The sequence below is a fragment of the Thalassophryne amazonica genome, chromosome 15 (genome assembly GCF_902500255.1).
Source record: "Thalassophryne amazonica chromosome 15, fThaAma1.1, whole genome shotgun sequence".
NCBI classification, from domain to species: Eukaryota; Metazoa; Chordata; class Actinopteri; order Batrachoidiformes; family Batrachoididae; genus Thalassophryne; species Thalassophryne amazonica.
The window spans coordinates 50,759,468-50,771,512 of NC_047117.1; the positions used below are offsets into that span (position 1 = coordinate 50,759,468).

Below are 12,045 nucleotides of genomic sequence, written 5' to 3' on the forward strand. Positions count from 1 at the left end.
CTTACGTTAGGGGGAAGCTGATCGCACATGGCTCAAAAAAGAAAAAAGAAAGCCTGCACAGAATCAAAGAATTGGAAAAAGAAATCAAAATTAAGGAAATAAATTAGCTGAACAATATACTGAACCACTTATTGTGAAATTTGTGAATTGAAATTTCAATTGAATGAAATTTACAATAAAAAAGTAGCGTACTCTTTGTTGCTTGAAAACCACATTCTATGAAGGGGAGAAAAGACTGGTAAAATATTGGCAAGACAAGTTAAGAAGCAGGATTTTTCTAACGCTATCCCTGCCATTAAAAGGGGAAGCAATTTGGCCACATCGGTCTCTGAAATAAACAAGGTATTTCAAGATTATTATAGAAAACTATATACATCCACAGTTTCTGGAACTGCGAGTCAAATAGAACTGAACTCTTCCTCTCCAAACTTACTTTACCTAAACTGCTTCAGGAACATGTGGATCTGCTAGAGGGCTCAATAACTGAAGAAGAAATTAGAAAAGCAATTTCTCTAATGAAAAGGGGAAATCGCCAGGTTATGACGGCCTCCCTGCGGAGTATTATAAAATGTATACTGATACTCTTGTACCTGTGTTACAAAAAGTGTATAAGGAGGCCTTTGAGAGGGACAGATACCTGCTACATTTAATGAGGCATTGATATCTCTGATACCAAAGAAGGATAAGGATAATACAGAGCCATCAAACTATAGGCCGATTAGTTTGCTGAATACAGACTGTAAAATTCTCACTAAGATACTGGCCTCATCTACAACAAGTTCTAGGCACCATCATACACCAAAATCAGACAGGCTTTATGAAATCTCGATCTTCTTCGGACAACATCCATAAATTACTGCACTTGATATGGTTAAGCCAGTCAAAAAATTTACCTATAGCAGCCTTCTCCCTGGATGCGGAGAAGGCTTTTGACAAAGTTGAATGGCCCTTTCTCTTTTGGCTTTGTCAAAGTTCGGCTTTGGGCCATGTTTTATAAATTGGGTGAAATTATTGTATAAGGAACCAAAGGCTGCAGTAATATCCAATGGTACTACCTCATCCTTCTTTGAATTATCACGTGGGGCCCGCCAAGGCTGCTCACTGAGCCCCCTCTTGTTCCTCATATTTATAGAAACTTTAGCTGTGAGCATTAGAGCAAATGAGAATATTAAGGGTGTGTTTTGTGGGCAACAGGAAAACAAGTTGCTTCTCTACGCTGATGATATTTTAGCTATCATCGCTGAACCTCTTTCTTCCTTACCATATCTGATGAGTACCATAGAGTCTTTCTCAAGGGTATCGGAATATACAGTTATACAAATTTGGAAAAATGGGAAAAACTACCAATTTCACTCTGGGGTAAGATCAACATAATTAAAATGATTATAGCCCCTCAGTTCAACTACGTATTAATGATGCTGCCCATTGTAATACCATTGACTATCTTTAAACAGTATGAAAACTTACTTAAACAGTTTTTATGGGAGGGTAAAAAAGCCAGAATTAAAATGACCAAATTGTATGCACCAAGGGAGAAGGGTGGCCTGGGACTGCCCGACCCAATTTATACTACTTATCATTTGAAATGGTCAAACTAGTGAAATACTGGGAGCAGAGGGGGAGGACTAGATTGGTTGAAGTTGGAGGCTGATATCTGCACTCCTTTTGAGCCAAAACAAATTATCGCAAAAAAATGACTCCACAAACCCAGTTATACATTCTGGTCAGGTTTGGCTGAAAGTACATAAAATAATTAAACAATCCCATTTTGTTCAAAAATATGCATCACTTTGGAACAATCCTTCTGTTTGTATTGATAAGAAACTTGTGTTTTGGGGAAAGTGGCATTCCTGTGGCATTCACACCATCGGAGATTTATACAGAGATGGCCACTTCATGTCCTATGCCGAACTTGTTTGCAATTTTAAACTGGAAGGGAAGGAAAATTTTTGGAAATATCTACAAATGAGACACTGTGTGACATCCAAATTTAAAGAGGGTGGTGAGAATCTCATTCTAGATTTTATTAAGTTGCCACGGGAACGTCACACTGCCTCTCAATTTTACATGCTGCTGAATAATGATAGAAGTGGTGATTCTTCAAATATCAAAATGCTATGGCAGAGGGATCTTGACATGGAAATCTCACAAGACAAATGGTTGGATATCATGTCAAAAATGGTAAATATGTGAACGAAGCCAGAAGTAAATGCATACAGTATAAAATTTTAAATAGGTACTATCACACTCCGTCTAGGCTACATAGCATGAAACTTATGCCTGATAATCTTTGTTGGAAATGTAAAATTGAAGTTGGGACGTTTATACATTGCTTTTGGGAATGTTCTGCTGTTTCTCCATTTTGGACTAAAATCATTGCTATTCTGAAAAAGTGGTGCGGATCGGAGGTGCCTTTAACACCAGAACTGTGCTTACTAGGAGACAGGTCGCAAGTTCCCAACATCCCCAAGGCTGCTTTCTCTGTGCTCATGGTTGGACTTGTAACAGCATCAAGAATAATTTTGAGACATTGGAGGAGAGAGAGAGAGAGAGAGAGAGAGAGAGAGGAGAGAAAAAAAAAACCTCGATGCGCACCGGAGCAAAGGGGAGTATCCCGAGATGAAGAGGAGAGAGGGATAAATAGAAGAGGAGACACGGAGGGACATGAACTCCTGCATCCCGGATCACCTGCACACAGCAAGATAACGGTGGACTTTAATCTCGTTCCCGTGGCATGCAGCCGAAACGGTGACTGCGCCAAAACGCGCGCTCCTTGAGGATCCAGCTGAGCGTCACCAGCACGTCCAACTTTTCTATTTTCTGCTCCTCTTCCTCACGCCGAGGCTCTGCATCCATCACGTCATCCTCTTGGACTTCCATAACCACGGTCGCGTGTCTGATCTGTGATGGGGGCAGCGGCGGAGGTTGGGAGCTTCGCCAACGGTTTTCTGGACAGCTTCGGCGCCGCTCCGGTTCCCGCTGGCTCTCACTTCGTGTTGACCCCAGCGGGGCCGGTAGACTACAACTCGGTGACCGGACTGGGACTGATGATGGGGCTGCAGGGGCAGCAACAGGATCACCTGGTGTCCGCGGAGAGACTGTCCCGGAGCCTGGCGGACCTGAGCCACCTGAAGGGGATTCTGAGGCGCCGGCAGCTCTACTGCAGGACGGGCTTCCACCTGGAGATCCGAGCCGACGGTACCGTGCAGGGAACCAGAAAGGACCACAGCAGATTCGGTAGAGCCCTCATAAGAATGAAATCATCATCATCATCATCCTCACTCTTATCATTATTATTATTATTATTATTATAGTGGATGAGTACTAGTAGTAGTAGTAGTAATGTAGTAAGTAGTGATTCTTGATTTAACAGGTTGGGAACTATATTCACTTTCCTGGCTCCCTTCTACTTTTGCAACCAACGAATATTATTAATGATGTATATGCTATATGTTATTATTATACCAGTAATAACAAAACTGATTAGTTTTACCCTCATGAAGTATTACAATCTCAAATGCTCATAGCATGAATAATGCTTCAATTTCACCCTACTGACATCGGGGTGAATGTGAGGCATTATTGTAAAGCTGCTTTGAGCGTCTTGTGCAGATGGAAAAGTGCTATATGAATGCAGCCCATTTACCATTTTACCATATACTGGTTCTCTAATGTACTCAGCCCACTCTCATGTTTTTTTTGTGCCCCATCACGAAAAATGCCCAATTTTCTTGACACATTTTTTTTTTTTTGCTATTTATAATCTTCCCCTTCTCCTAACTCTAACCATAACCACAGAATTAGTGCCTACCCTCCCCTAACCATAACTCCCCCAGACCCCCCGTCACCCTACATTTCGTACCCCCGTCACCAAATTCATTTGTTTCCTCGTCTTGAAAGCGCCCCATTTTCGACCCCGGCACAATCCCATAGATTAATGTACTTTTCATCATCCAGTCTCACGAACTGCCGTGAGACCTGGGCTGAGTATACTAGATCTGTAGGGACTCTACACCTAACTACTTCTTGAAAGTGTAGTTTATTTCAGTATTCTTATTGGGTGTGATGGTAGTTGGAGTATTTTCTAGGCTTTACCATTGAGAGGCTCATGTGCAGGTGTCAGGAGGATAAACGCTGCAGCTCACATGAAGATCAAAAGTAGAGTGCTTTGAGATATATTTACTGTTGGGAGGCCACTTCTGCCAATTTGAGTTAGTTCCATTTGAGCCTTGACTGGATTATGGCAAACAGCCATTCCAGACATGTCACAATCAGCTGGTGTGGACATACATTGAAAAAAAAAAAAAAAACAAAAAAAAAAAAAATATATATAATATATATATATATATATATATATATATATATATATATACACACACACACACACACACACACACACATTGGAATAGAGATGGGGGGTCATTGCAAATATTTTAGTAAATATTTTTATTTACATTGACTTGTATACTAGTAATAATAGTACTACTCTGTACTGTAAAGGCTGGATATAGCATAATTGCTATAAACTTTACCACGAGGTTACTTCCCTGTACTGATAACTGCATAGGTGTACAGCAAAAATGAAGATGAGTGGGTTTGTCCATCCAGTTGAACTGTATTATGTAGACAGTAACTCAAAAACCCCTACTATCTTCTTGGCAGACTCTAACTTAAAAGTGTATATAATGAGGATAAACTGATTATATCTGCTGACCTTTGACACACTATCTCAATCGAAAAGGCAACTTGTTTAGTCTATGTAAAATCCTATCCACGTCTGTCACTCACTGGAGCACCGCCCACATTCACGTGAGCTGACAACATCAGATAACACTTGAGTACGTGATGTGACATGTAATAGTGGGAAAAGTGTTTCCATTGCAGTTTTTTTTTTTTTAAATAAAACTAAGTTTTTAATTGTCTGAAAAAGTATCTCATCCAAGTGTAAAAACCATTTTTAAAATAATACAAATTGTTTCCATTAAGCATGTACTTCAACTTTTATAATTTGGAAGGTAATGGGAGAGGTAATGGGAGCCCATAGTCTGATGGTTACAATCCTAAAATAACACAAAATAATAAAAACAACTTTGTTTTTATGTTTCTAATAAATTCTATGTGTGTTGCTTTAAATGGAAAGAAGCTGCTGTTGGCCACACCCCCTCTCCAAAAGGGGCAGCGGGTGCAATGCGATGGCAGGAGTTTAGATATGGACTACTGTGAAATACTGTGACAGAAGCCTGAAATGAGATTAAAACTATTTGCATGATATGTTCACTTTAAAATGTTGTATTTCTGCATGTGTGTGGCATCAGTTGCAGTAATGTTGTTGTGTGTGACTGTAGGTATTTTGGAATTCATCAGTTTGGCTGTGGGTCTAGTCAGCATCAGAGGGGTGGACAGCGGCCTCTATCTTGCCATGAACAGCAAAGGTGAACTGTATGGATCGGTAAGTATATAAACACCTACCCCACACACACACCACACACACACACACACACACACACACACACACACACACCACACACACACAACACCACACACACACACACACACACACACACACACACACACACACACACACACACACACACAGGTGGTGCATTTTTCTCCATAAAGCTAATTTTCTATTGTTTTTTTTGTTTTGTTTTGTCTTGCAGGAGAAGTTGTCTGCAGAATGGTTTTTAGGGAGCAGTTTGAAGAAAACTGGTACAACACATACTCCTCCAACATTTACCGACATGGAGAAAAAGGTGCATTTTACTTTGTGGCTCTGAACAAAGACGGGACATCCAGGGACGGAACGAGGTCCAGGCGGCACCAGAGGTTCACTCACTTCCTACCGAGGCCAGTTGACCCGGACAGGGTACCAGAGCTCTACAGGGACATACTGGGCCAGAGTTGAGACTGAAATGGCAGTAACCCAAAGCTCTTCAGAGCTGGTGCACCGGATCCTGAGGGAGATGGAATATATGTTTGTTCTGGACAAACAGGATCCACACTCCTGGTCAGGGACCATCTGTGGAGATCAACATGGCCTGTCGTACAGGATTAAGGATTTAAAAAAGATGTCAAAGTAATCAGGCAATTTTTTAAAAATCTTCTGCACCTGCCGGGATGTGTCAGTTCTGTTTTCAGTCAGCCAGTGCATTTTACTAGGCAAAAGTACCTGTGGACATGAAGACAATAAGGGCTACAGCAATCCAACATTTGTCCGCAGTGATCTGAACTTTCGCCCAAATGAATGACCGCTGTCTGATCTTGTCAGGGAGTTTGTGAATCCACAGAAATGTGTGCCACATTTGGTCCAAATTGTGTTGAAACATAAAATTCCTTGACTTTTGCCAAAATAAATTCTTTAAGGGGAATTTCATTGACATACCAAATTTGGTAGAAACCAGCACAAGGACCTCAGAGGAGTAGGCAGGCAAATAGGCAGACAGGCATAACCTTGAACCCAAAGACTGACCTTTGGAAAATCTGACCTTGTTGGCTCAATCTGGAACCCATCTCTATATGAGTGCCAAGTTTTGTGGACATCAGAGTGAAAAAACGTAAATTTTGATCTTTGACTCTGATAATTAACCTTGCGCAAATTTCACTTCGCCTGGGAAATTCCAAAACCCATGGACATATGTGTGCTGAGTTTAGTGCAAATCAGAGTGTAAAACTGCAACATTTTGACTTTTGACTCAAATGACCTTGACTTCAATAATTGGCCTATGGAAAATCTGATCTTGAATGGGTAACTTCTGAACTCACTTATATACACATGCCAAGTTTGGTGTGTGGAAAAAAAAAATCAGAACAATGACATCTGACCACCCATTGAACATGACCTTTGCTAAAATAAATTCTTTAATGGTAATTTTCATTGACATATTAAGTTTGGTAGAAATAAATAAAGGGCCTCAGAGGAGTAGGCCAACAAACAGACAGGCAGTCATGACCTTGTCCTCAGTGATTGACGTTTGAAAAATTTGACCTCTTTAGGCCGATCTGGAAACACCTCCATGTGTGTGCAAAGTTTGGTGGATATCAGAGTGAAAAACCTAATTTTGAGTTTTGATTTCAATGACATTGATCTCAATGATTGATGTCGGAAAATTGGACATTGTCTGGGCAATTTCAGAACTCACCTGCATACAGTAAGTGTGCTAAGTTTGGTGTGAAAAAATTATAATTATGGCCATTGAACTCAATGGTGTTGACTGTTGGCAAAACAAACCCTTTACAGGCAGTTCTGGGGTTGACTGTCATCCACTTATCAGATTTGATGGAAATCTTCCAAAGCACCCGGGAGGAGTAGGAGAACAAACAGATAAATAGACCAAAATTTTGAGCTTTGACACAATGATCTTGACCTTTGCCAAAACAAACGACTTTAGGGCAGTTTTGGGTTCAGTCTACATGCACACAGCAAGTTAGGTGGAAACTGACCCAAGCACCTCAGAGTAGTAGTCCAACAAACACACAAACATTTCTTAAATTACAATATGATGTTAAACAATACTGTGGCTGCCAAATGAACGGTTTCTTTAAATGTGGAGTCCATTACCAGGTGTGGATGGTTTACATAAAAAGGTAGTTTTTCTGCACTGGACAGCAGTCATGTTTTTTTTTCTGGGAAAGTATCTGAGAGCAGAGAATCACCTGTTTGTAACTGGGTGACCTTCATGTGGCTCCAAAGACTGATGCTTCTCAGAAAGTGTGACTTATCCCCAAAATTCATGAGGAGTAAAAGAAGAAGATGTCTATTTTATTGACTTCTCTGATCTGCTGAACTCATAAACCCAGTGAAGGAATCCTATTCTTCTCTCACTGAATGCAACCTGTGTCAACCTGAAAACATGTTGAAAGATTATTTTTAATTTATGTGTTTGTTTCCTAGGACATACAGTATATTTATTTCAAATATTATTTATTTTCAGAATATTTTTACAGAGATGAAATAAAAATATTGAATAAGTTATGTTTTTTTCTTTTGTCATGATGTCACATGGTTTTTTGAAATTTGAAATGACTTTTTGCATTTTTAAAGTTAAAAGGGATCATATTGCACAAAATCCATTTGGATCTCTATTTACAGTTAAATACATTTGGGGTTTCACGTTAAACATCCGAAAAGTACCACACACACACACACACACACACACACCGACCATTTTATTAGGTACATCTGTTCAATTGCTTGTTAACACAAATAGATAATCATGGCAGCAACTCATTGTATTTAGGCATCTAGACATGGTGAAAATGATGATGAAATTCAAACTAAGCATCAGAATGGGGGAAGAAATGGGATTTAAGTAACTTTGTATGTGGCATGGTTATTGGTAACAGACAGGCTGGTCTGAGTATTTCAGAAATTGTTGATCTACAGGAATATTCACCCACAACCATCTCTAGGGTTTACAGAGAACGGACCAAAAAAGAGAAGATATCCAGTGATCGGCAAATGTGTGGCTGAAAATACCTTGTTGATGTCAGAGGAGAATGGGTAGACTGGATAAATGGGTGACTGTGTAATGCCATCATGTCAATATGGACCAACATCACTGAGGAATGTTTCCACCACCTTGTTGAGTCTATGCCATGAAGAATTAAGGTAGTTCTGAAGGCAAAAGGGGGTCCAACCCGGTACCAGCAAGGTGTGCATGTAGAAACACACCTGCTGCAAGAAAAATTTAAGTATAAAACTTCTTACTTTAGATGCAGATATCTGGAATCCTGCTTAAGTGGCAGGACCACCTATGTGCATAATCTCCCCCGATCACTCTAAAACACAATCAGGATGTTGCAATAAATAAAAACTAGCTTCAAGCCAGATATTCAATATGGCATCCAAAATGGCCACCAAAATATGATGTTCTCTGAGTATTAATTTTAATGTTGCTATTGTGATGGAGGCCAGCAGGAGTCACAGTGCAGTAGTAGTCAGTAAACCTCACTCCCCAACAGCTAAAAGGAGTCTCTGGCCACAGCGGCAGAGCCCGGGTTTTAGCCTTCCGGTAGAGCACCCTCCCACCTCCCATACCGGAGGTTGTGAGTTTGTATTCTGAGAGTGGAGCAATGACACAAGGTTAAACTATGATGCATTTTATTGCCATTTTAAATTCAAAATGTAAGTGAAATTATTCAGGCACAAATGCATTTATTGTGACATAAAGCTTTCCTCTCATGGAAATACTTTTGAAAATTAACTGCTTAACATGTAGTGCAATGAATTTTAATGTGAGTAACTACAAAACATATCAAAAATGTTGAGATGGGATCTAAAATGCAAATAAAAATAAATAAAAACAACAACACAGTGATTTTTACAGTTACTTTGATTTTTATTTTATTGCAGACAGCATGAACAAAATACGTATATGTCATGTTTTTAGGGTCAACTTCATTTCATTTGTTACTATACTGTATGAAAATTCAGTAAGGTATGTCTTCTATAATACATTCCAATTTTAAGGTAGAACTCTACTGGTAGAACTACTAGTGTATACTAAGGTATATCTAAATATCTAAAAAAAAAAAGAAGAGTAGAGTAGAGCCACTTAGGTGCCTGGTCTTGAGAACCAGGGATGGTAGGTTGAAAAGCTTTTTTATCCCATGGAAACTCTCCATACCCACCTAAGCAGCTCAAGAAAATAGACAGCATGTATATCAAATCAAATCAAATCAAATCAATTTTATTTATATTGCGCCAAATCACAACAAACAGTTGCCCCAAGGCGTTTTATATTTTAAGGCAAAAGCCATACAATAATTACAGAAAAACCCCAACGGTCAAAACGACCCCCTATGAGCAAGCACTTGGCGACATTGGGAAGGAAAAAACTCCCTTTTAACAGGAAGAAACCTCCAGCAGAACCAGGCTCAGGGAGGGGCAGTCTTCTGCTGGTACTGGTTGGGGCTGAGGGGAGAGAATCAGGAAAAAGACATGCTGTGGAAGAGAACAGAGATCAATCACTAATGATTAAATGCAGAGTGGTGCATACAGAGCAAAAAGAGAAAGAAACACTCACAGAGCAAAACGAGGTGAATAAAAAGAAACACTCAGTGCATCATGGGAATCCCCCAGCAGTCTATGTCTATAGCAGCATAACTAAGGGATGGTTCAGGGTCACCTGATCCAGCCATAACTATAAGCTTTACAAAAAGGAAAGTTTTAAGCTTAATCTTAAAAGTAGAGAGGGTGTCTGTCTCCCTGATCCGAATTGGGAGCTGGTTCCACAGGAGAGGAACCTGAAAGCTGAAGGCTCTGCCTCCCATTCTACTCTTACAAACCCTGGGAACTACAAGTAAGCCTGCAGTCTGAGAGCAAAGCGCTCTATTGGGGTGATATGGTACTATGAGGTCCCTAAGATATGATGGGACCTGATTATTCAAAACCTTATAAGTAAGAAGAAGAATTTTAAATTCTATTCTGGAATTAACAGGAAGCCAATGAAGAGAGGCCAATATGGGCTTCTCTTCATTGGCTCCCTGTTAATATAAGTAATATTGTATAGTAAGTATAGTAATATAAGTAATCCTGGATTCCTGGATCATTCCTGGATTTCAGGCATCGAGCACATTCTAAAAAATGTTTACATTTAGGGTTAGTAATGGGTAGGGGGGTGAAATTGACCTTATTTCGAACTGGTCATTGTAATCAGGATTTGGTACTAAAGCAGTATCCACTAAAGGCTGAGTCTCTGAGGATCAAAGATGGTCTGAGGATCTCGGATCTCCAGTTGTCAATAAATCCATTAGAAAATTATTGAAATATTTGAAATCAGTGTTCCTCAAAGAAAAATGAAATATTTATCCCTCGTCAGAGCATAATATCGTTAAATGATTAAAGGAATCTGGAGGAATTTCATTGTGTAAAGAGCAAGGCTGCAAGCCTAAAATAAACACTCATGATCTGCAATCCGTCAGACTGTACTGTATCAAAGTAGTCATTCATCAATAGCTGCTATGATCACAAGGGCAAGTGATTACTTTGGGAAAACCTTTGTCAAAAAACGAAAATGCGAATTTACATTCACAAATACTACTAAAAACTTGACTGTGCAAAAAAGAAGCCTTATGTTAAGGAGTGCTGACTTCTCTGGGCTTGGAGGTCACACATTGGGGAATGTGTGTTCTACTCAGAAAAATGAGTATTCCAAATCCTTTTTTTTTCTTTCTTTTCCTTTTTCTTTTTTTTTTTTTTTAAAGAAATGCACCAGTTCTTGGAACTTTGTGTACATGATATCTTGACAAAGACTGTGCATCAAGGTGAAGTTTAGTACACAAGGTGACCTCACAAAGAACTCATATAAGTTTGACATTGGGAGTGTTTCAGTTCTGATTGTGGCCTCTAGGGGTAGAGTCTCTGAAAACGTATGTGATAATGGGACAAAGGCTTCATGTATCAAGGTGAAACTTGATGCACAAGGTCACCTCCCTATGACCTCAAACAAGTTCTACATTGGATTCATGCATCCAGCCCCTGACTTGGCTTCAGAAAAATGGCTGTAAATGTGATGGTTTGTTTTCACAATGAATGCTAATATTTAGTTTATCCAATTACTTATGGACTCTAAAAAAAATGGAGGAACTGTGTATAATAGTGGCTGTAATTCATAATGGTCAATGCAGTATTTTTTAAACCCTTTGAATTAAAGCTGAAAGTCTGCACTAGAAGCACATATTCATTGCTTCAATTCAGCTTCACTGTCAACGTGTATGGAGGTAATTTTACAAATAATCACGCCAAAGTCTAAATATTTATGGACCTGACTATAGCATATGAGTTTTACTAAAATCCTGCAGCCATAATTTCATTTGATTAAAGTCCATTTGACCAGAATAAACTTTTCACTGACTCATATATGACGGCTGTGCTAGCTACTTTGTTTGCTAGCATTGCCTAGAAGGCCATACATTAACAATAATGAAATTAGAAATTACAACAGCAATATTTACACAAAAATTGCAATATGACTTTTTCTTCAAACCCTGCAGCTGTATTTCACATCATATTAAGGCCTTTTGAATAAACTTTTCACTAGCTCA

At 39.4% G+C, this 12,045-nt stretch overlaps 1 protein-coding gene across 1 annotated transcript; it reads left to right on the plus strand.

Annotated features, from left to right (window-relative positions):
- The first annotated feature begins 2,588 nt into the window (after positions 1-2,588).
- LOC117526071 (fibroblast growth factor 20-like) lies at positions 2,589-6,090 on the plus strand. The gene is made up of 3 exons (XM_034188082.1): positions 2,589-3,237; positions 5,346-5,453; positions 5,664-6,090. The coding sequence occupies exons 1-3, from the start codon at positions 2,907-2,909 to the stop codon at positions 5,903-5,905; spliced, it is 681 nt and encodes a 226-aa protein (XP_034043973.1). The 5' UTR covers positions 2,589-2,906; the 3' UTR covers positions 5,906-6,090.
- The last annotated feature ends 5,955 nt before the right edge of the window (positions 6,091-12,045 follow it).